The 22,716-nt window shown below is 42.2% G+C and overlaps 1 protein-coding gene across 1 annotated transcript; it reads left to right on the forward strand.

The window, feature by feature from the left end:
- Positions 1-11,983: 11,983 nt before the first annotated feature.
- LOC134135993 (patched domain-containing protein 3) lies at positions 11,984-21,236 on the forward strand. The gene is made up of 4 exons (XM_062567686.1): positions 11,984-12,804; positions 13,033-13,154; positions 15,027-15,172; positions 18,683-21,236. Exons 1-4 carry the CDS (start codon positions 12,073-12,075, stop codon positions 20,299-20,301), a joined length of 2,619 nt encoding a protein of 872 aa, XP_062423670.1. The 5' UTR covers positions 11,984-12,072; the 3' UTR covers positions 20,302-21,236.
- The last annotated feature ends 1,480 nt before the right edge of the window (positions 21,237-22,716 follow it).

Genomic DNA, 22,716 nt, shown 5'->3' on the forward strand with positions numbered 1-22,716 from the left:
TCCTATGGTGCCATGGTGCACGCCACACCGGGCTGCCCGGGCCTCCCCACGGCAGTGTCTGTCGTGGGGACAGGGACAGGGATGGGACACTCTAGAGGTCAGCTTAGCTTCAGCCCTTCCCTCTCTCCATCACCACCAATCAGGAAAAAATTGCACAGGAACTTTACCTTACAACTGAAACTTTAACTAATTTAAAAATATAAACTGTCCAGCTCTTAGAGTGCTCCAGTGAGACAGTTATTTGACAAGCAGAAACATTGCTAAACCTCTTCATTCTCAATGTACCACTGCTTTCCTAAACACCGAACAAAGTTAATAGTGAAATATATCTAGAAATCCTACCTCCTCTCTTAGAGAGAAAATGCACAGAGCATCAAATAAGGATCCTTGACCTAAAACACCCAAATACCTGTAACTACTTAATTAGCAGAAGCTTTTAGGAGATGCAAGGCAGACAATATGGGGAGAAAACAGCTAACATGAGAAAAACAAAAGGTCAAACGCTGAAATTTGTAAACTAGGTTTGTACTTGATGTACTCATCCTACCTGCTGAGGTACCATCCCCTTGAGCTGAAGATCCTACATGCATGCAAACACATCACCTATAGAGAGTAACCAACAGCCTAGGGATTTTCCTTCACCTAAATTTAAAAAGCAGTAGTCCAGAGGATGAGTTCAAAGAGAGGTTTGACTTGTAAAGACGCTCAAAAGTGCTCTCCAAGCTTACAGGAAGCTGGATTTTCACCAGGTCTCTATTGCACTGCAGGGAAAGCAGGGTACCTGAGAACTGTCATTCCTGCAGACCACCTGGTTCCCCCAGGAAGTTCAGATCCACATACAGATAAATGCATACAGACCTAGACAGATCTGAGCAGACACACTTCATGAACACGTGTGTGTATCAGCAACAGAAGAACACATTGCTCTGACAGGCACACTCACAATTAAAGAAGTCAGGAGAGCCTGGATGGACCTGAGCAGAAGGTGACTACTTCTCAAATGCCCTGTTGGCACAGGAAGAATGGCAATGATTACACCTGGCGTGGTTAGCAGAAATTCTCCATCATAAGGATGTAAAATATAACCTTCCCTTAGACAAAAGAGGGAGAGGCATGAAAGGTCTCTCTACATTCTGCAGAATGTTATCTACAGATAATATATCTGATAACATTACAGATAAAATTCTACAGAGATGCTATCTGCATGGATAAACATAGTAAACGCTCAAGTTATTCCTTGAAGTATCTTCACTGTGTATTTGAGCTCTACAGAATTCAAGGTTGTCTCCAGATCCATATTCTCACATATGCAAATATGTTCATAATAAAAGTTATTGTTTCCAAAAACTAAAAAAGTGACAAAGCCAAAACAGACATTGACTGAACAAAACAAGGGTAAAAGAGAAGCACTTAGGTTTTATTCTGCAAAATTTTACTCCATAAACACCATGAATTTGGTATTTGGTGTTTGAAGTGAAAGACCTAAGTAAGCATTTTAAAAGGAAGCTTATAAACATTTAATAAAACAGCAGCCTATAGAGATAACATTCTCCTAATTAATAAGTTCTGATTAAAGTTCTCAAGTAAGTTTTGAAATAAGTTCAATGTGTTAAGTGAAATTCCATTTTATGGCCCTTTAATAATGAATAAGTGCAAAAGTAGATTGCTTCTTCAGTATCTTCATGTTACACGGTACTCATATCACTTCAGAGTTTTAAAAGTATAATTTAAAGCAGCTGTACATGAAAGCCTCATGATTCCAAAATCACAGGATAATCACATTTTTGTTCATGTAAACTTGAGAAGAAATATTCATGGAGCGTAAGCAATGAAATCTATCTGCTCACCTTGCCTTTTAGTATCATGTATTAACAAGCTGAAATGTTCATTATAATGTACAGCAAAAAAAATCAGCTCACCTACTTAGTGAAGCAGTTTATACAATTTCATTCTTTCTAAATGTAAAAAAGAAAACTGAAATAAATGGAAAAATTCCTAAAGAGCCTTATACATACATTGCCTCAGAATGTGTCTATCACATACTGACAATTTTGAGACATCACATAAGGCAGTCACAGCTTTTCTATAAACTATGGCTGCCTGTGTGTTGGCATTGCCTCCTCTCAAGTCCTGCCTCAGGTTACTCTATTCACAGCAAGCACCAAACTCACCATCAAGCAGAGAGGTACAGGCCGTCCATTGCACCACTGCTCCGGGAATGCTGATTGCAGAGTTTCTGCACACTCCAAAGCCAGGCACAGCAGACCTTCAATACAAATACACATCTGTTCATCCTGGGCCCTGTTGCCAGAAAAAAAATTTATTTTTTTTTTTTCCTACATGATATAGTATAGAAAGATAAATTGCCTTAGAAGAAACCAGGAACTTATCTCCCATCTGCCTGTCCTCACCTCCTGGTCACCTCCTATCATTGCTGTGTCTATATTCTCCTTAAGGGCCCCTGATTTGTGATTTTTTCTTGCACACTGGTTAGCACAGGCACAGAGGGCATGCATCTCCCAGCAGATAGCCTCTGGTTCAACAATTAAGGTGCTCGCTGGGGATATATGAAGTGCTGGATTTTCCCTATCGCTTGCAGCTGTATAACCACAGGCCCCTTGCTGCGGGACGATCGACTGTCCTTACAGTCCTGCACCACGTGGGTTTCATGTGGCATGAGGGAGCGAGGAGGGGGAGAAGGAGATGTACTGCATGACTCCATAGCTTGTTTTAAAGATCAAAACGTAATACACAAGTTACAACAGTACAAAGCACCGAGCAGCGGTCAGCTACTGAGCTCAAGGACTTTATTGCAATAGACAAATACAGGAAATTCAGTCCTGAGCTTCAGTAGGCAATTCAGGCAATACTGGATTGCTCATAACGCTTCACACCTTTTCTAGACTACTACTATAGTTAAAAAAATCAAATTTATTGGAACAATTTTACTTTACAAAGTAAAGTTTCCCTAAGCCTTTATGAAAGCAGACAGTTAGGAATAAAGGTAGGTAAAGAATGATACTAACATAAATAAAGCAAAGATATACTATCATTTCTCACAAGTTGAAACACAAAACGTTCTGTCTGAACATGAGGAAAAACTTCTTTACTGTGAGAGTCACAGAGCACTGGAACAGGTTGCCCGGAGACATTGTAGAGTCTCCTTCCTTGGAGATATTCTAAAGCCGCCTGGACACCATCCTTGGAAATGTGCTCTAGGTGACCCTGCTTGAACAGCGGGGGGTGGGGGGAGGGTTGGACTAGATGATCTCCAGAGGTCCCTTCCAACCTCAACCATTGTGTGATTCTGTTCCAAACAATGGAATGGGAAAAAAATGAAAAAATTGAACTTTTCCTGCAGTGTTTTCAAGAAAGTGGAAAACTCATATGAAATGCTGTCTCATGGCACTCTGTTTCAAAGGGCTTTATTCTAGAAGATCTTTGTAATCGTATATAGGAATTACTTCAGGCTATGGGATTTTATGAAAGGACAGAAATCACAGAGATATCTTCTGCCGGTGAAACAGAATAGGTAAGGATATTCATTAGTGCAGGCTTGGAAACAGAGCTGAGAAGAAAGAGCACTGAGTTTGCTGACATCTCTAACACCTTATTTCACAAGAATATACATGTTAATTTTGTTTTATATCTGTGCTGGTTACCCAGACAATTGAGTATGAGTCAGCTGAGTTTGAACATGAATCAGCAGTATAACCTGGTAGCAGAGAAGGCCAACCACACAGTGGGCCATATTAGCAACAGTGCGGCCAGCATGACAGAAGGAAGTGACTATTCACAGAATTACACAATCACACAATCACAGAAACGGTAAGGTTGGAAGGGACCTCTGGAGATCATCTAGTCCAACCCCCCTGCTCAAGCCAGGTCACTTAGAGCATGTTAGACAGGGTTGCATCCAGGCAGGCCTTGACTATCTCCAGAGAAGGAGACTCCACAACCTCTCTGGGCAACCTGTGCCAGTGCTCCGTCACTCTCACAGTGAAGAAATTCCCCCTCACGTTCAGGCAGAACTTCCTGTGCTTCAATTTCTGCCCATTGCCTTTTGTCCTGTCACACAGGACAACTGAAAAGAGTTTGGCCCCGTCCCCTCGACACCCTCCCTTCAGGTACTTGTACACATTGCTAAGATCCCCCCTCAGTCTTCTCTTCCCCAGGCTGAACAGGCCCAGCTCTCGCCGCCGTTCCTCATAGGGCAGATGCTCCAGCCCTCTAATCATCTTTGTAGCCCTGCGCTGGACTCTCTCCATGTCTCCATGTCTCCCTTGTACTGGGGAGCCCAGAACTGGACACAGTACTCAAGACGAGGCCTCAGCAGGGCTGAGTAGAGGGGCAGGATCAGCTCCCTCCACCTGCTGGCAACACTCTTCCCAGTGCACCCCAGGAGACCATTGGCCTTCCTGGCCACAAGGGTACATTGCTGGCTCGTGGTCAACTTGACATCCACCAGCACTCCCAGGTCCTTCTCTGCAGAGCTGCTTTCCAGCAGGTCAGCCCCCAGCTTGTACTGGTGCATGGGGTTATTTCTCTTCACTTGCCCTTGTCAAACCTCATGAAATTCCTTTCTGCCCAACTTTCCAGCTTGTCCAGGTCTCTCTTCTTCGCTCAACACATATGAGATTTCATCAACAGTACAGTGTCCAAAGTTGAGGTCCACAGTATGGGGCAGAAAATCAACATACTGAAGTGAGATGAGCAAAGGGCCACCATGGCGGTTGAGGCCTGGAGCACACAAAATACCATGAGCAGCTGAAAGAGCTGGTTACAGCCTGGAGAGAAAAAGGCTGAGGGGGAATCTCCTTGCTGTCCTCAGCTATATTAATGTGAGGGTGTAGGGAAGACAAAGCCAAACATTTCTCCGAGGTGTACAGAACAGGACAAGGGCCAATAGTTGCCAGCTGCATCCAACAAGATACACAGGAAAAAAAAAATCAGAACAAAGGTAGTCAGACACTGGAACCAGTTATACTGAGGCTCTGGAATCTGCGTCCTTGGAGATACTCAAAACTCGACTGGACAGAGTCCTGAGCAACATGATCTAATGTCAAAGGTAGCTTTTGTTTGAGCAGGGGTTTGATGAAATGGCTGGCAGAGGTCCTTCCCAACCAAAATTATTCTGTGATTCTGTTAAGTTGTATGACTCAGGTCTATTCTTATTAAATGTTCAGAATACACAAAAATGCACTAATTCAGAGAAAGATCAGAACACCTTTGCTTTTGCATTATTAAGCACAGCCTATCCTTCAAAGAAAATAATTATTCTACACTGAGACTCTGAGCAAAAAAAGATAGGTAGGCATAGATACCGCAGAAGGTGGATCCTATCGTAAGTAAAGGAAAACTGAAGGTGAAAAGACAAACATAAAAAGAGCTTTCAAATACAAAAGCTAATTTGAAACCAAACTAAAAGATAAAAACAGCAGAATTACATCTAGGACCCAAATTTGAGACATACCATACCTCTTTTAAGCAATGAAAAGGGATAGTCTAAAGGATCCTCCTCAAAACTGGGAGATAAACATCTCAAGGGAGATAAACATCAGATGGGAGATAAACATCTCAAGGTATGTCTTCTAGTTTTATGGGGAAGGGCCTTTAAACCTCATACAAAAGGCAGTATTCACAGAAAAAACACTTTTGCTTATGTTTTCTACTGTTAATACAGAAGGTAAAGAGCCAAATCAAAAAAGATCTCAGATATCCAACATAAAACTTGAATGAGTTTAAACAATGAAGTTCAAAGGCAGGGACCTAACTGGGAAGTCAAAATTCCTTTATTTCCTATCTGTTCATCTTTAAAATCTCTAGATCCAAATACCACAGTTCTGCAGATACACAGAACTGACTTCACATCCGGCTTGCAAATCTCCTCTAAGCCCCACTGGTAAACAGGAGGTGTGCAAAGCTATTCATCAGTATTAATCATAGTGCACACCCAACACAGACCATCTGTATCAAGAAAAGAAGAAAACAATAGTTGCTTTCTTTGCAAAGCCTGGCAGCAAGAGCTGGCAATGTAACTAGTTTTTTATATACTAGCTTAACAGAAAGAACATTTGCCTATTTGAGGGGAGATCTGTGCTCAGTTTCCTCTTCAGTTCCTCTTCAGTTCAAGTGGTGTTAGATCTAGCAAATGCAACATAACCATCAGGAGTTACCATAACCATCCCTTCATCCACAAAGATAAAAAAGGCACGATGTGCCAAGAGCAGAAAATCCTGAAGTTCAGTTTCTTGTCTTGCCTCAATGAATATTTCAGATTTTATCCTATTAGAAGTTAATGTAAAATGCATGAATTGTCCAGGAAATAAGGACAAGAACCCAGATCCTCCTATACAGAGGAGTGTCTTCAAAGCTTCTGTTTGAAGTCTGCTCTGAATTGAGAGTTGATGATGGCATCTAGCCACAGTGACAAGTCAGGCCCTTGAGCCTCAGAAAGGGTGACATTATAGACACCTACCCATGTCCAACATACTGGGTACCCTGAGTGGGTTGGACATGTAATCAGACTGTTTCCTGCCTCCTGATCTTTATCAGAGGTTGTCTCCAACTCCTGAGAAGGCAGAAACAAAATTCAGCACTTCTCTGGGAATTCATGAACTCTTAAAGCCATGACAAGGGATCGGAAACAAGATAATAGCAGGGCTGTTCAAGCCCTGTTAGCCCTTCTCCTCAGCCAAAGCATGTTTGATCAGAGTAGAACGAGTTGCACCCCTGTCTGCTCAGCACTGAAAGACTTGAGCTCAATTCTCCTTAGCAGCAGAAGCAGGGAATAACATTTTCCCAAGAGATGACTGTGGAAGGCAATATCAGAGAGTCAGAGCTGGCCATAAACTCTGCACGACACATTACAAAACAGTCCACAAAGGAGCCAGGGTGTATAGGAGGCTTTTTGCACAGTGCAGACTCTGAGCTAGCGGAGAGGTTGAGACAGCCTCGAACATAAAATCTACAAATCCACAACTGTTGTAGGTTACATCTGCTTCAATGCTTTGAGACTAGAATTCCTTACACTGCTGAGTAAAGGTACATCATTTCAAGACATTTTAAACGCAAAGAAAAAACAAAGGGGCTGAGAGTGGTAACTTGGGGAAGAATTAATTCATCTGTTTTTGCTGTATATACTGCTATGTAGCTAATATTCCCCAAACTTTTTCCAAAATTAGATGAATGACTATGAATTTAATCAGAAATTGTGTAAAAACAAACACTTCCTGGAATCTTCCCTATTGCATTTATAACTTCAGAGAGGTTGAATGTGAAAGATGATATTCACATTTTTTTCCTAAATGTAATGGAAACAACGGAAACAAATAAAATGACAAGCTATAAATAGTGTCAAATATTCTGAAAGGTCAGAGTACAAATAATGTATCATAGTCTGTAAAGTCAGTCTATAATAATAACATATGTCACTGCCTTAATGTGCAAGACATACAGGAATATGAATAAGTTCTTGGTCTCAGACATGTTGAGAATTTTAACTCATGTGAGCTTGAAAACAAATACAAAGATGGTTTCAGAGTTTGTCAGCTTTGGTCACTCTCTAACGTACAATTATGCACAAATTTAAACTACAAAGGTACTTCTTTTAAGAGCTTAAAGCCACATAAAAAATGTAGGTCTAGGTCTGGCAATAAAGACCCTGCTATGCTTACTCATTGTTACTGAGTGGAGCTCTTCCCTCAAAAAGAAGTATCATAAAAGCACTAGCTTTTATGTGAGAGACTGAGTCCACCCCTAAAGAGATGAACTGAGCAGGGCCCCAGAGTTCATGGCAGGCAAAGGAGTTAGTTTCCTCATGCAGTCTTGGCTGCCAACGCTTTTTCTCTCGACTTCTTTAACTTTTGTTTGCAAAGGAGAAAAATAGAGCTTGCTCATCTTAGTGAAGGTCAAAGGAGAGCTGACTGCTGAAGATGCTGGATGAGGAAAAAATCTTGTCTAAAGAATAATGTTGTCACAGCTAGTAGCTTAGGGCAGATAAGTGGAGGGTAAGTGTTCTTATGGATATCACAAGAACAGCAAAGTTCTGCAGCAATGGGGAAAGGGAGAAACAAATATAGCCAGTTTTAAAGTAGTTTTCATTAAGAAAAGAATTATATTAATTTCTTCTCTACAGTTGCATGAGATCAGTCAGTGATCCCAGAAGCCCTCTCAACTCCAACAGCTCATGTCAGAGTTTCAAGGAAGTATTTACCTTGGTAGTAGGCAAATTTGCATCAAGGACATATGTCACTATGTTTTTCTTAGCAACAGGACAACAGACACATTCAGGCATATAGGTTAAAAATGAATTATCCATCTTTAGAAAGCTCAGTGGTTACCTCACTCTGAGAGAGCCTATGCCCCTGTGCAGCTCCTCTGTAGCCTGAAATATCTGCTCTCCAGATTCACCACAGAGCAAACCTGCTCCTTTCTCAGGATCTAGCACTACTTTCTTCCCTCAGCCCCAGAACGTAAGCCAGCAAAGAGAGAGCTTGGAGCAAGCCTAACACAGAGAGAAAGCATCAGCTTCTTACAGGAGTATCAGAGAGTTGCCTTCTTTCTCCTTTTAAACATACCCGCCTGCACTGATGGCTACAATCCTCTTTTCATACAGTAGCAGAGAGAGCACACACTGGGAACTGGGAGACTCGCGTTCAATCTTTTTTACTAAAGGATCTTCAGATTTCCATCTTCTGCTTTCCATGAGCATGCCCTCAATAGAAAGGTATTAACTACTCTGATGTGGTAAAGAAAGTAGAAAACAGACCTCAAAAAGCCAGAAAACTGTAAATTTACTGCACGTTTTTTTTAATCAAATAACAAAATGGAGGACGTACAAGAAGCCATGGGAGCAAGGATCAGAGAACACTAGATTTCATCCTTCTCAACTGTTTTCCCTACATCTGCTGTATTTATATGCTGTATTTACTACTCCAGCACTAACTACTATCCTGCCTGGCAGCAAAGCATATAAACTGATTATGTACTTCTTACTATAATTGCTCTCTCAATATAAGTTTACAAAACAGGGAATTATGAGCTGAAGGAAAAAATTCAGAAGACTTCAAAACAAGGTTTAGACATCAAAATGGGCAAGCAACAAAAGTCCCAGTATTAAACTCAAAAAAATATCCTGCAGCCTGGTATTCTTCATGTTGTTAAGTGACAGTGATCTGAATACCCTCTGGCTGATGAGAAAATTAAACATAGACGGGCCATTTCCTGAATAAACATTAGCCAATTAGCTAATATGTGAATGGCACTTCTTCTTGCCATTTTTTCAGAAGTAACTATCTCCTTTTCTACTAGTACTTGCACAGAAAAGTTGTAGATCATGTCTTCTCCATTATCCTAAGGAGAAAGGGTTTCCAACTACAGACATAAAATAGCCATCCCAGCTCTGAGTAGCATTATAGATCTCCAACAACATAGAGCATTTTGCTCTTTTGATCCTGGTGATTCCCTTTTCCATTTACAGGTGGCTTGAAGCAGCTAATTGAGTTCTGAATTTATTTCTGGAAGACAGGCATTAAAAAGCTATTTGCTGTAGCTCCTAACTTGTAGAAATTTAGGTCTTTTAAGGAATTCAGACCCAAACTGATAACTTTTTCAACTTTCTGTTCTCAGTTTCCTTAAACTGATGTATCATGTTAGAATAAAGGATCTTCACACTGACAGAATCTGTCTTCAGGAAAAGGGGTAAGTCATACGATGCCTTGTAAGCACACTGTAAATTATTGTCAAAAAGTTATTCAGCTGGAAAGGATAATCTTTCTAATGTGTAGGTAAGTCCAGAGAAAAATAGATCTGTATCTGCATATAAACTTTAGAGGTTCATGTATCTCCATACCCAGACTCCAAGAAGATTGCTAGGATAAACTGGCACAGGACTACTTCATGAATGATCCATTGACAATTGAGCAGACATGGAGACGGTGTTGTAGCAGGAAACGACTTTCAAAATATGATTTCTGCCTGTTACTGTCAAAACTTTACAACTCTCAGTAAATGTTAGTATCTATATTGAAGCCTCCTTAATCACACTAAAGAGAAAGCGTTGTTATGATCACTCTGGCTAGTGTTACGAGTAAACTGTTCTATAAGCTAAACATTAAGCTAAAATAAGCTTAAAGTTAATAAGCTAAGCAACACTACCATTGTTCTTGTAGATTTTATAGCTTTTAGGCCTACCACATTGTGACTACCATCATCTTGATCTGGAGGCCGGAAAGTAAATCTGTAATTTTAGTTTCTATTTAAAATGTCAAGTTACATATGTAGAGATTCTACATCAGTCCTGGAGACGCTTTCATTCCCAGACTTTACAGAAGTGTTGAACTTGTCTCAATACAACAGTTAAGGAAAAGAATTAGACAGTATCTTGCAAAGGCAACAAGGCCAAATATTTGTGTGTTACAAAACTTTCTTCATAAACTATTCAGTAGAATTCATGGTACCATTTTATGGCTTATAGAGATAAAATCTACTGCAATTATATCACATTTTACTCATCTATACGGTGAGTAAACAGTGCTTATCACACAAGTGGATAAACAACTGGGGAAAGCAACAGGGCAACAGGGAACCATAAGCTTGTCACAGGTCAGCTGCTGATGCACTGGCATCCACAGAAATCTGAGTTTTCCCTTGCAAGGAAATAACGTTGTACCGACAGGACGTTTGTCTTATTCAGCAGGGGAAGCAGCAGGAATAAACAAAGGGACATTCAGGAATGTAACCATAAGAGTGCCCACCGATGCACTTTAGCTTAGTGGGGGAAGCCTACGTGTCCTTCCCAGGGCAGATACAGTCCCCTCTGTGCAGCCTGGTCTAGCTCTTTGCTTTAGGACTGGTGACATCAGACAAGTTCACTGATGAGACTTTGCATGAAAGACAGAGGACTATGCAGCTTGTTTGTATTTGGCAGCTGGAAAACGGAACGGCGAATAAGGGCAGTACAAACCTCTCTGTCAGCAGGGATTGAATTCCCAGTTAGTCCCCATGGGCAAATGAGCGTTTCCAGGAGTTGAGTCAGGCTTCTTAACATAACAGTGGTTACTGCTTTAAGCCTTGCAAAGCTGCTCCCACCACACAGTGCCGAAACTGCAGGCAAGTGAGAATTTAGGCAAACTCTCTAATTAAAAAAAAATGTATTTATTGTTACATTTGCTTTCAAGCTGATTTTTAATAATGAATTTAAAGCAGGCAGCTGTGTAGCAATGCCAAAGAATGGTAGTCATAGTTGCTATATACCTTCAACAGAGGTGTGATTATTACTTGCTGTTGTACATACACTGACGACAATCTCAAAACTTGCTTGGGGTTTTGTTCCTCTCATTCAGGAATAGATAAGGACTCACTCAGCCAAGAATATAAATTCATTCTAACTTGCAATATACCTAAAAACTCGTCTTTCCTTTACTTCCTGTCAATAGTGAGATTTTCAATCAAGCTAATGGATTTTTCATGAAGCTGTAAGTTCACTTTTCCTTTAAGAGGACCCTTAGGTAGAAAAGGTTACAGAGCGATATATTCTAAGGTGAAATGGTTCTTAAAAATTTACTCTGACCCGCCCTCTCTCTGGTCCACAGATCTTTTCGCTATTATTCCTCATTCGAGACCTCAAACGTGTCTAACAAAATCCCTTCGGTTACGGAGCCCAATACTCAATTCAAGACCTGGAAAGATAAGCGATCTCGGACTGGATAACGCGCCCAAGGCGAGGACGCCGTTGCCGCTCCGCGCCGAGGCTGAGCGCCCCGCGGCCGCAGCCGCGCGCCTCCCCTCAGCGCGCCGCTAGCGGGCGGCGCCGGCGGTGGCATCCCATAGGCGGCGGCCTCGCCCCGCGCGGGAAGCGCCGGGGGGCGGAGCCCCCGCAGAGAACGGCCGCGGGGCGCCGTTGTGAGCCCGGCGGCGCCGTGAGTGACGGCGGGTGGGCGCGGCGGGCGGCCCGCGCGGCCCGGCGGGGCGGGGCGGCCCCGGCTCCGCCGTCTAATGGAGGCGCGCTCGCTCCCCGCCGCCGTGCCGGGTTGAGCGTGAGCGGAGGTGGCGGACATCCCGCGCCAGCACATGGAGACGCCGCAGCGCCCCGCGGGCGGCTGCTCCTGCCGCAACACGAACTGTGTGGAGGGGCCGCTGACACGGCTTTTCCAGGGGCTGGGGCGGCTGGTGGCCGCTTGCCCCTGGCCCTTCCTGCTGGTGCCGCTGCTGCTGTCGGCCGGGCTGGGCTCCGGCTTCCTCCGCCTGCGGCAGCTGCAGGCGAACGACATCGAGGAGCAGTTCACGCCGACGCAGGGCCCCGCCAAGGCCGAGCGGGACTTCGTGCGGCGCCACTTCCCCACCAACGACTCGGCGCGCTTCTCCGCGCCGCGGCTGCCCACGGAGGGCGCCTACGCCGCCCTCATCGCCGTGGCGACGGCGGGGGGCTCGGTGCTCAGCGACGCGGCGCTGGGCGAGGTGCGGCGGCTGGACGCGGCCGTGCGCGCCCTGGACGGCTACGAGGAGCTCTGCGCCCGCCGCGGCGCCGCCTGCGCCGCCGCCAACCCGCTGCTGCCGCTGCTGGGCGGCGGCGCCGCCGCGAGCAGCCTCAGCTTCCCGCTCAGCAACGGCACCTTTCTGGGGGCCGCGCTGGGCGGCGTGCGGACGGGCGGCGGCGGGCGGCTGCTGGCGGCGCGGGCCGTGAGGCTGGTGTACCACCTGCGGGAGGACGGCCCCGCCGCGGCGCCCGGCCGCCGCTGGCTGCAGGGCTTCGTCAGGCTCTTCCCCGACGTCCTGCGCGCCTACAACTTCACCGCCATCGAGGTAGCGAACCCCGTCGTCGCGGGGGCGAGCGGCGGCGGCTCGGCCGGCGGTGCCGCCGGGCCGCTCTCGGGAAGCTGCCGCCGCCGCCGCGGGGGGGTGAGGGCGGCCCGGGCGGGGGCCTGGCCGAGGGGCGTGCGCGCCCAAATAACGGTGAGCGCCGCGCGTGTGCGCCTCCGAGGCGAGAGGAAAGGAAAAAAAAAAACCTTTTTTTTTCTGTTTTCATGGCAGGTGACTTACTTTACCTCACTGTCCAGACAGGAGGAGTTTGAAGGAAACTCCAAGAGCGTGATCCCGCTGTTTTCCATAACATATTTTTTGACAATAACCTTTTCAATTGTCTCTTGCCTAAGGTAAAATTTCTTCTAAGCTATGGACCTTTGAATAACAACCTCCAAACTTCTTTACCTTAAATCTTTAAATTAGTTTCTTTTCTTGTCAAGTGAGATCATTTCTTGAAGCTGCAGGCTTCACACAAAATTTAATAATAGGCAAAAGGTGTTCTTTTGCTACTTACCTTCTACTTGTGTATGTTCCCTATCTGCTTAAATGGGGCATCTTTTTTCTGCTACTCTGTCACTAAAGATACAGGTGAATCAACACCGACTTAAATTGCAGTAAGTCTGAGTACCGTATTAGGCGTTTGGCTTCATAGCAGAAGCTGAGCCTTAAGTGCTGTCTGCAAAGAGCTTATTCTGCCTGTTCCCTGTTCTGGTAGAAGGTGAACCACTGTGCATTTGAGAGCTGAACTGCAGCATTTACATGCTGTGCTTGAGGAATTAAGTTCTGCTCCAAGGATGAGCTTACTGGCTTGGCACTTCCATGCAGCATCGTGCTAATTAGGCTATACGATTTTCAGATATAAATCCGTTTTGCATCCAGTCACTTCTGAACACAGATGGAACAAGGATGGTTCTACTGGTGCACATACATACATACGCTTCCTTGGATTTTCTGTCTACAACATTAATTGAGCTCTCAAGAGTTAGGCAGCTGATGCAGAGATTAGTGAGTGATGGAAGGTTTCAACCACTGGCAATTCGAGCCTCTCTAGCTTTTTAGGTGTATGAAAATCATTTTTTATCCACAAAAGATGCAACCAGAAGATTTGTTAGCATCAATGGAGGCCTGTAAGACTCTCATCTTGCAGTGAGAGGTTTTCCTAAAGTTAAGAAATGGACTGCAGCCTGGAAAATTCTGCTAATTAGGCAAAAGGCAACTTTCTGTGCCCTAGAGTAAAAGTTGTTTTTTCCAGAGATGGCTTTCTTGGAAGCTGGTCCAAAACTGGGTCACTGGATCTTGCTGAACCTTGCTATGCTTTTTTCCAAGTGCAGAGTCTTGGGATTCACTGGCTTCTTTAATATGAACACCGAGCACTGAATATATATTATATATATATATAAAGTGTGTGTGTGTAAATATATGTATATATACAAATACATATATATAAAAATCCTGATGGAGCTCCTGGAGAAGCAATCTGAAAATCTGAAATCCGGGCTTCACTAAAGACCTTATTTGAACAGGCTGCTTTTAAATCTGATCTACCTTTGTGACTCTTCTGGAGAGGTGGGTGTTAAGAGTAGACTTTATTTAATAGAACTGTACTTAATGTTTCCCATGGAGATGGGATAGCCAGAAGCTGCATAGTGGCAAGTGTGCCTCTGTGGCGCTTAACTAAACCATCAGTAGCACCACATCTAAAGTCTCCCACTGGATGTTAAAGGATGGCTCTAGGATTTCCCATGCATCTCAGCAAATGGCTGGTAGCCAGTCTGTCTGTGAGAGGGCTCCTCTTCACAGCAGTTACTGCCTGAGAGATGCTTTTGTACTACTTGTACTACACTGATGATACTATAACAACCTGTATAAAAGGAAAGAATTTTTTTAAAAACAAATCATTTGTTGGATCACCTTAAACCTAGCCTCTCACTGGTGGTATTTTTTTATTTTACTGGGTTACTTATTACTGAGGTGAAGACCAATACACATCCTTCTCTGTTATGTACAATTGAAAGGTGATAATATATTTAGCATTGCTAAAGAAATCCATGCTGAACACTTTCACTGATGCTTTGGTGCTGTCCTAGCAAATACCAGGTATCATTAAGTTTTCTTCAGAAACGGGGTAACTCCCACTTCTATGCAGAGCATTCACTTGTAATGCCAATCTGCTTAGTGAAATATTTAACATATAACTAAGGTATTCCTTAAAATATTTTCAGATTGAGCTGTATCAGAAATAATATCTGGCTTGCAAGCTGTGGAGTGGTTTCTGCTGGTTTAGCTGTATTAAGCAGCTTCGGATTGATGCTGTACTGTGGAGTGCCATTTGTCATCACTGTAGCGAATGCACCGTTTCTTATTCTAGGTAAGTAGAGAAAGTGAGTCAGATACGAAGAAAAAGGTGGAGTAAACATGAGCATATTACTCTCGTGTTACGAGTATGGGATCAAGTGATGTTCAGTCTTCTGTGTGGAGAGGAGACGGGAGCAGATACGGCTTCCTCTGCCCTCCTGCAGACCAGAGAGCTGTTCAGCTTGGCACATGCAGGTAGGAGGCTGCAGTTGTGCTCTGGCGGAAGGGCTGTTTCACAGCAAGTAATGCCTACTGCAATTCCACTGCTACAGCACGAAAGCTAGAAATGATCAGATGATAATGTTAGCATTTCCAGCATTATTTTAGTGTCACTGTTAATTTAGTCATGCTGTTGAAAAACTTATTTAATAGCTCTAATATTTTAGCACTAATAGTTCAGTTGAGCTGTATAGGGTTCTGTCACCACTTTCCTCTGTATTACCCCTTGCTGTTTTCTGAAGGTATACCATAACCATTTGCTTACGTAGTTAGCTCTGGATAAGTTTTTCTACCTAAAATAGTTGTTAACAGTGTTCCTATGGGATGATTTTCTGCAGTTCAAGGAGATAAAGAGGTCTTTCCCAAACCATTTGTCCATCTCTCTTTAGAGTACACTGAGAATCCCCTGACTGCTTTTATTCAGTTTCAAGGCTGGCCAAAATAGAACACCATGGAATATATGTCCCGTGTGCAAATTATACCACATTAGCATTGACTTTATGCAGTATGTGTATTAGGAGGTGAATATCTAAAGTAAATTGCTGTAAATCTTTGTATCATATGTTAAGAATGCAGTCCCTGGTCAGATAAAAGTTAGGTCTAGCTTGTATAGCTTAGGCAATGAGCAAGATTTTCTATAGTTTCAAACAGGAAATTCATCTTCTTTTGATATACAAAATCTCCTGTGCAGTATGACCATGTACTAAATCTCATTTTTATACAAAATTGAAGTGATGCACCATTCTTAAAATCAGCGCTCCTCAAAAACTTGATTTAGTTATTTAAATATCATAATATCACAGTTGCACGGACTGCTTGACAGCTACTGCAGAACTTTCAATGTATCATGAAATAATGTTGCTGCAAGTAAAATAATATAATCTTTTATAATCCTTACCTGGCCTTTGGTACTATAAATTCATATGATGTTCCCTTAGTCTTAATCTCATGCTGAGAAAAGCAAATGGAACTCTTAGGCTGATAGAAATTGTAGCTCATATTAGATGTCTCATGCAAATGCTGTTTAGGACATGAATTTGAATTGTACAGGAACTTATTTTGTATTTGCTTTTGAATTGCTCACTGAATACAAATACTCTAAATGTAATAAAGATCCTTCTATATACCCGAGAAGTGGCTTAAATCAGTTTCTTCAAATCTGTTTATAAACAAAGTGCCAGAGTTCCTCTTCCTTAGATTAAGGCTCAGACATTACAGTTATATTAGAAGAGTTGCTCTGAAGCCTGCCTCCTGCCTTCTAGTAGCTGTCTAGCTCTATAGCATCTGGTACCCTTTGACTCTTTTTATCTTGTTTCAGGTTTCAATCACAAGCACTTAAAAGCCAAGATCCTGGTTAAAAATCATGAGACTTATTTAGAATAAAAGTTCTGCTTATTCTAGTTTGGGTTTGTGGGTTTATACAGTTTGTTTTTAGTCTGTTCGTGTGTGTATCTTTTTTTTCTTCTTTTTTCTTCTCTTCTCCTTTCATGCATTCCTACACAGTTACAAGGTATAAGCATGAGCAGGGAAGTTGGTTGCTGAGACTGCTACTTAAATCACTGTACCCTGGCAGGTGCCTTTTAAGAATGATTTCACTGAAATCATAGTAGCTGGAGCCTGGAAGGAACTTCATGAGGTTGTACCCTCATGCTATGAGGCAGGGTGCAACTAAACCACTTTTGCCAAGTGTTTTTAAGAACTTACCAGGAATTAAACAGAATTAGGCAGTTCCTAAGTTCTGTATCTTTAAGGTCAGACGAAGTTTGCATTACATAAATATACCAGCTGTTATGCTCAGCTGTACTGCTACACAGAATGCAATTTATGGGAAAGGCTCAGGGAGGAAAGCCACTTTCAGCTACCTGACATAAATTTATCTGTATCCGTGGACCAGTGCCCATCCATTTCTTTCCTGCTAATGCATTCTTACCACCTCTTGCACATGTCACTGTTCACTTATCTGTGGTTTAGCTCTCCACTTCCTCTGCTTCCTCCCCCCACAACGATAACTGTTTCTGTAGTACTGCAACTAACCAGTTATTTTCTGTTTTATATTAGTTACTACTTTTTCTCAAGTGGAGTCCTTTTTGGTGTTGTACAACATACTGTAATTGTAAAAGAATTAAATTAGTATTTCTCCACTTCATCAGACTCGCTGTGAATTGGTATCTTCCCCCACAAGTGCTTTGAAATCCTCCCAGCTGTCATTTGGAGTTTAAGTGTATTTTCTGTTTTGTTGATTAAAACATTGACTAGCGCTTGTTGTGAATGCCTGTGACCAACATGCCTTCAGAGTCTTACAAATAACTAATCTTCTGAGTAGTCAGTGGCAATCATTATTGATTTCATCTGTTCTTTTAAGCTCAACTATATTATCTATGCCTGTTTATGGCTTTCATTTGGTCTTCTGTCCTCTTTTTGTATGATTAATTTTCAGAGAATGAAAGACTCATTGATACAGTAACATTGGCAAAATACTGAAAGATTTGTGATTAAAATCTTAAGAGCTAGAAGAGCAGGAAGAAAATAATTAGGTCTTCCTTTTCCAGCTTCTGCTCATTTACTCTTGCTACTTAGCAAAAAATGACCTCGTGTTTCCTCTAGTCCAGGACCCAGAATCTTCCTGGCAGGGCTTCCCAGGACATCATTGAATAATATGCTGGCACAACAATATAAATGTAAAGATAAATGGATATAAGAAAGTAATTTTAAAAATAAGAATCATGGTGAAAGAAGGGGGTCAAGAAAGCATAAAATAAAAGTCTAACCTGGTTGCAGAGATCATGAATAAATGCTGTCTAAGATAAACCAGAGAGAACATAAGTGGAAAGCAAAGAGCATAACAAGGGGACTCACTGCAAAACTGGGATAATGGTTTTTCCTGTCTGCTGAAGATGCAGCAAGAAAGTACCAGGCATGGTAGGAGATGCCTTCTGACTGTAAGGATAGATAATCATCAGAATAGTCCATGTATTTTAATCTATGTATTCACATGACTATTGGGCAGCATACCCAAAACATTTGCCAGAGATTGCTGTAGGGCTGAGCACACCTAGTCAGAGTAGGGTGAGGGATCAACAGTCCATCAAGTCTTTTTATGTTTCTGAAATACAGTAAACTCAGTTGCATAACAAGAGTCTGTTTTCCTGTATCTTGTTTAACTTCCATCAGCATTAAAGCAATGCTAGTATCATGACTTTCTAAAAAAAAAATCTTTGCTGATTTAATACTATTTGTACTTTTGCCGATAACTAGTGGAAGGTGCCATGCCTAATACTGTGTTAATTTTTTTCTCCTCTTGCAGGAGTTGGTGTTGATGACATGTTCATCATGATTGCTTGCTGGGAGAAAAGTGCAAGGGGAAAAAGAAAATTAGACACCAAAGCCCGGATGGCTGAGACTTATGCAGAAGCAGCAGTTTCTGTTACAATTACCACTCTCACAGATGTTTTAGCCTTCTTCATTGGCACCTGGACTGCTTTTCCATCTGTGAGATCATTTTGCCTCTACACAGGCACTGCCTTTATTTTCTGCTATATATATACCATGACCTTCTTTGGGGCAATTCTTGTACTAAATCATAAAAGGGAGGGAAAAAACCGACACTGGTTAACCTGCATGCCTGTGAAAACAGCTGAAGATAACACTGTTAAGTCCTGCTTGTACAATGCATGTTGTATAGGCAGCTGTTCTGGTCAGTCATCTGAGTCAGACAATGAACATCCAATGAACAAATTCTTTGAAAGGTATTATGGTCCTTTCTTTACAAATAAATGGGTCAAACTAGTTGTAGTATTGCTATATGGAGCATATCTGGCTGGTAGTATTTATGGATGTACTCAGGTCAGAGAAGGCATAGATCTTCGAAATCTGGCTCATGATGACTCTTATGTTGTTCCATACTATGATGATGATGACAAGTATTTCTCCGAATACGGACCCAGGGTCATGGTTGTCATTACTGAAAGTGTAGAATATTGGAATAAGTCTGTTCGAATGGCCATTCAGAATTGCATGCAGAGCTTGGAGGGCATTTCCTATATAGATAAGAACCTCTCAGAGTCATGGCTGACAGTGTACACAAAACTCGCTGAAAGTGCTTCAATGGATTTAAATAACAAGGATCGCTTCATTAATAACTTACTTATACTGTTCCGGTATTTTCCTGATTTTGAGTGGGATATTAACAAGACTCAGGATAAAATCGAAGCTTCACGTTTCTTCATCCAAACAGTGAATGTTACCTCAGCTGTTGATGAGAAAAATCTTTTAAACCAGTTGAGAGACACAGCCAAGCAGTGCAATATTCCATTAATGGTGTACCACCCAGCATTTATCTACTACGATCAGTACCTGGTCATAGTGCAGAACACCATTCAGAACGTCCTCACTGCTGCTGGGGCGATGCTCGTTGTCTCTCTTCTGCTTATTCCCAACCCATTCTGTTGCTTGTGGGTAACTTTTGCTATAGCTTCTGTTATAGTTGGTGTTGCTGGTTTCATGACGTTTTGGCGTGTCAATCTAGATTCCATATCCATGATCAACCTTGTCATCTGCATAGGATTTTCTGTAGATTTTTCTGCTCATATTTCCTATGCCTTTGTTTCAAATGAGAAGCCATCAGCAAATGAAAGGGCAGTAGAAGCTCTACACCTGTTAGGTTACCCAGTATTACAAGGTGCGGTTTCTACTATATTAGGAGTAGTTGTATTGGCAGCAGCAAAAACATACATCTTCAGAACATTTTTCAAGATTATGTTTCTTGTTATTTTGTTTGGGGCTGTTCATGGTCTTGTTTTTATTCCAGTATTTTTAACCTTTTTTGGAAATTTTGGCAGATCACCCCATAATACAGTATCTGAAGATGTCCTCAAGCCACAGACTAGGTTTAGGGAAGATGAAGACTGTCCACAACGAACTTAATTATGTAATTTATTTTACATTTAAGCTATTCTAAAATGTAGTATAACATTGTGAGACTATGAGAAATGACAGAGAAATAAAAGAAGAATAAATACAAAAGAGAAGACCTAAGCCATGCAGCAAGTAACAGAAGGTGAAATAAAAACATACAGAGAAGATGGATTTATAACCTTATTTCTGACACTTCCTCATTTTTGTATGTTTGGTTTTGTAATCTTGATGTTTTTAAACCTTTTTTGTGAATTGTTCACTGACTGAATTGAAGTTAGACCTATCAAAAACACTGAATATTGAACCAGTTGTATGTACTGTTTCAGGTTTGTCAGGAAATGCACACAGGAAGGAGGAGTAACTCCATTGTTTGCATCTTCTGGCTGTTTATCTTGATGTAACTGCCCCCATACTGGGCCTAATGACAAGTTTCCACAGGAGGCACAAACCTTGGGGTTTTATGGCAAGCTTATTTATTGCAAGCTTATCAAGACATTGGGTTAGAATTGCCTCAAACTGCAACTATGTGTAAGCCTTTAGGAGACAGTCTATACAGGCTTCTAGGGCACAAGGGACCCTTAAGGAAGACTACTCATTCACCTATTTTGTATTAAAATCCTCGTTTTCTTGCTAAGATTAAACAACAACTTATGTGTTTAGTTTCTGTTGGCTGCAGTTTGGAACTTGTGCGGAACTCTTGAGTAACCATTGTGGTACAGGCCCATCGTGGCCTGACAGGGCAAGGATTCACTAGAAAGATGCCACCTCAAGCCCTCACTGATGAAAAAGGAACTGAGGTTTAAGATGGTCAGTTCAAAACCTATAAACTCATAAATGCAATTGTACTAATCTGTGACAACCCTTTCCTGTGATGCACCACTAGAGCAGAAAGCCAGGCGCTTTCATTGAAATTAGTTTATTAATAAATTAATTTTAAACCTGTAGGAATAAGACACTAAATAAAAAGCACATAATTTGTTATCAGTTTGCTAGAGATCAGATGAATTATGGTAACTAATGTTTGTAATTTCAGATAAAGGGGAGTCTAGGAATTATAAACAATTCAGTCCAATCTGCAGGTGTGGCTTTCTTCTGTATTTTTGACCAGTTACATGAGATCTATGCACCTAATAGGGCAGAATACTGCTATTTTTGTCATAATTTGTTTATGAGCCAAATGTACCTGAAATCAAGTCACTCAACCCAACAAACTTTCAATAGAAGTTGGAAATATCAATACTAATTCTCATAGCAATGAATCACAGACTACAGGCATTAATAATTATGTTCAGAGCAATTAAGACAGCTAAATGACAAATGACAGAAGAGATGGCTCTATTCATTTCTTTAAGGACTATTTGTAAGCATCTACTACTAGGAAAGGCCTCTGAGCAAATCCAGAGGGAAGAGAGCCAGCTACCTGTGGTTTTATTGCTCTATTTCCTAAGCCAATTTCATCTACTGCTTAAAAAAAAGAAGAAAACAAAAAAAAAAAAAAAAAAAAAAAAACTGCCTTGCCTCACCTTTACACCTCCCTCGCACTAGGGCTAACATCAAAGGATCCAGACTTGAAAAGCTACTGTGAAACTTCAGCTGACTGAAGTCATGACACAGTTGCTAAGAAGCACCCAGAAGAAACAGGCCCCCTCTCTTAGTAGAAGTTTGTGCTTGCTTGTATTAACGGCAGAATTACAGCATAAGTCATTGCTAAAAACAAATTCAGAATCATGCTGAAGTTTGAAATTCTTTGTGCTGCAATGCTTGTGAGAAGTTCAGAGTGATTTAAAAAGCAAATAGACCATCCAAGCACCTAGCTCTGCTCTGGCTTCTACTGCAGAGGCCACGTCTTTAAAAGGAACCTGGGCCCTTTGAGCCACGTGGCTTTGGCCACAAGGCCTTTTGTGAGCTCCGCATTGGACATACCTGACAGGGGTTGGTAGCAGGGGCTGCAGGGGAGAAGGCCATTAACTGCCTTGTGCTGGTCACAGCAGGTTCCAGTTGGCTCTGAAACAAATAGGAACAGCCTACCACCCATCAAAATTTCTACTGCCCAGAGGAATGCACAGCAGCTCTGCTCAACTATATTTAAGAAAGGGCAGTAGCCATTAGGGGCAAGAGACACAAGACCTGTGAGGATGCACATAAGGACATAAAATGAAGACAGGTGAGAGAAGACAGGAGGATACCCAAAAGGGGACACAAGGAAGATGTGAAAAGGCACATTTTTGGAGGAAGTAGAGGAGACTTGTAGAAGGGGACATTGCTGGGGACACAGCTAGAGACACACTCTTGGCCACGGCAGAGGAGGTACACCTCTGAGCGGAAGCGTACAGACCCCACATTGGGGGCAGGGCACTCCCAAGGGACTGCAGCCCACGGGCAACCCCTGCCAAAGTAGTAAGAAGCAAGGACCAGCAGAAAGAA

The sequence above is a fragment of the Rhea pennata genome, chromosome 2 (assembly GCF_028389875.1).
Source record: "Rhea pennata isolate bPtePen1 chromosome 2, bPtePen1.pri, whole genome shotgun sequence".
Lineage (NCBI taxonomy): Eukaryota > Metazoa > Chordata > Aves > Rheiformes > Rheidae > Rhea > Rhea pennata.

Coding starts and splice junctions, on each gene's coding strand:
- LOC134135993 (XM_062567686.1), top strand. CDS start 12,073: ATGGAGACGCCGCAGCGCCCCGCGGGCGGCTGCTCCTGCCGCAACACG. Junction 12,805..13,032: donor ACAACTTCACCGCCATCGAG/GTAGCGAACCCC, acceptor TTTTCATGGCAG/GTGACTTACTTTACCTCACT. Junction 13,155..15,026: donor TCAATTGTCTCTTGCCTAAG/GTAAAATTTCTT, acceptor AAATATTTTCAG/ATTGAGCTGTATCAGAAATA.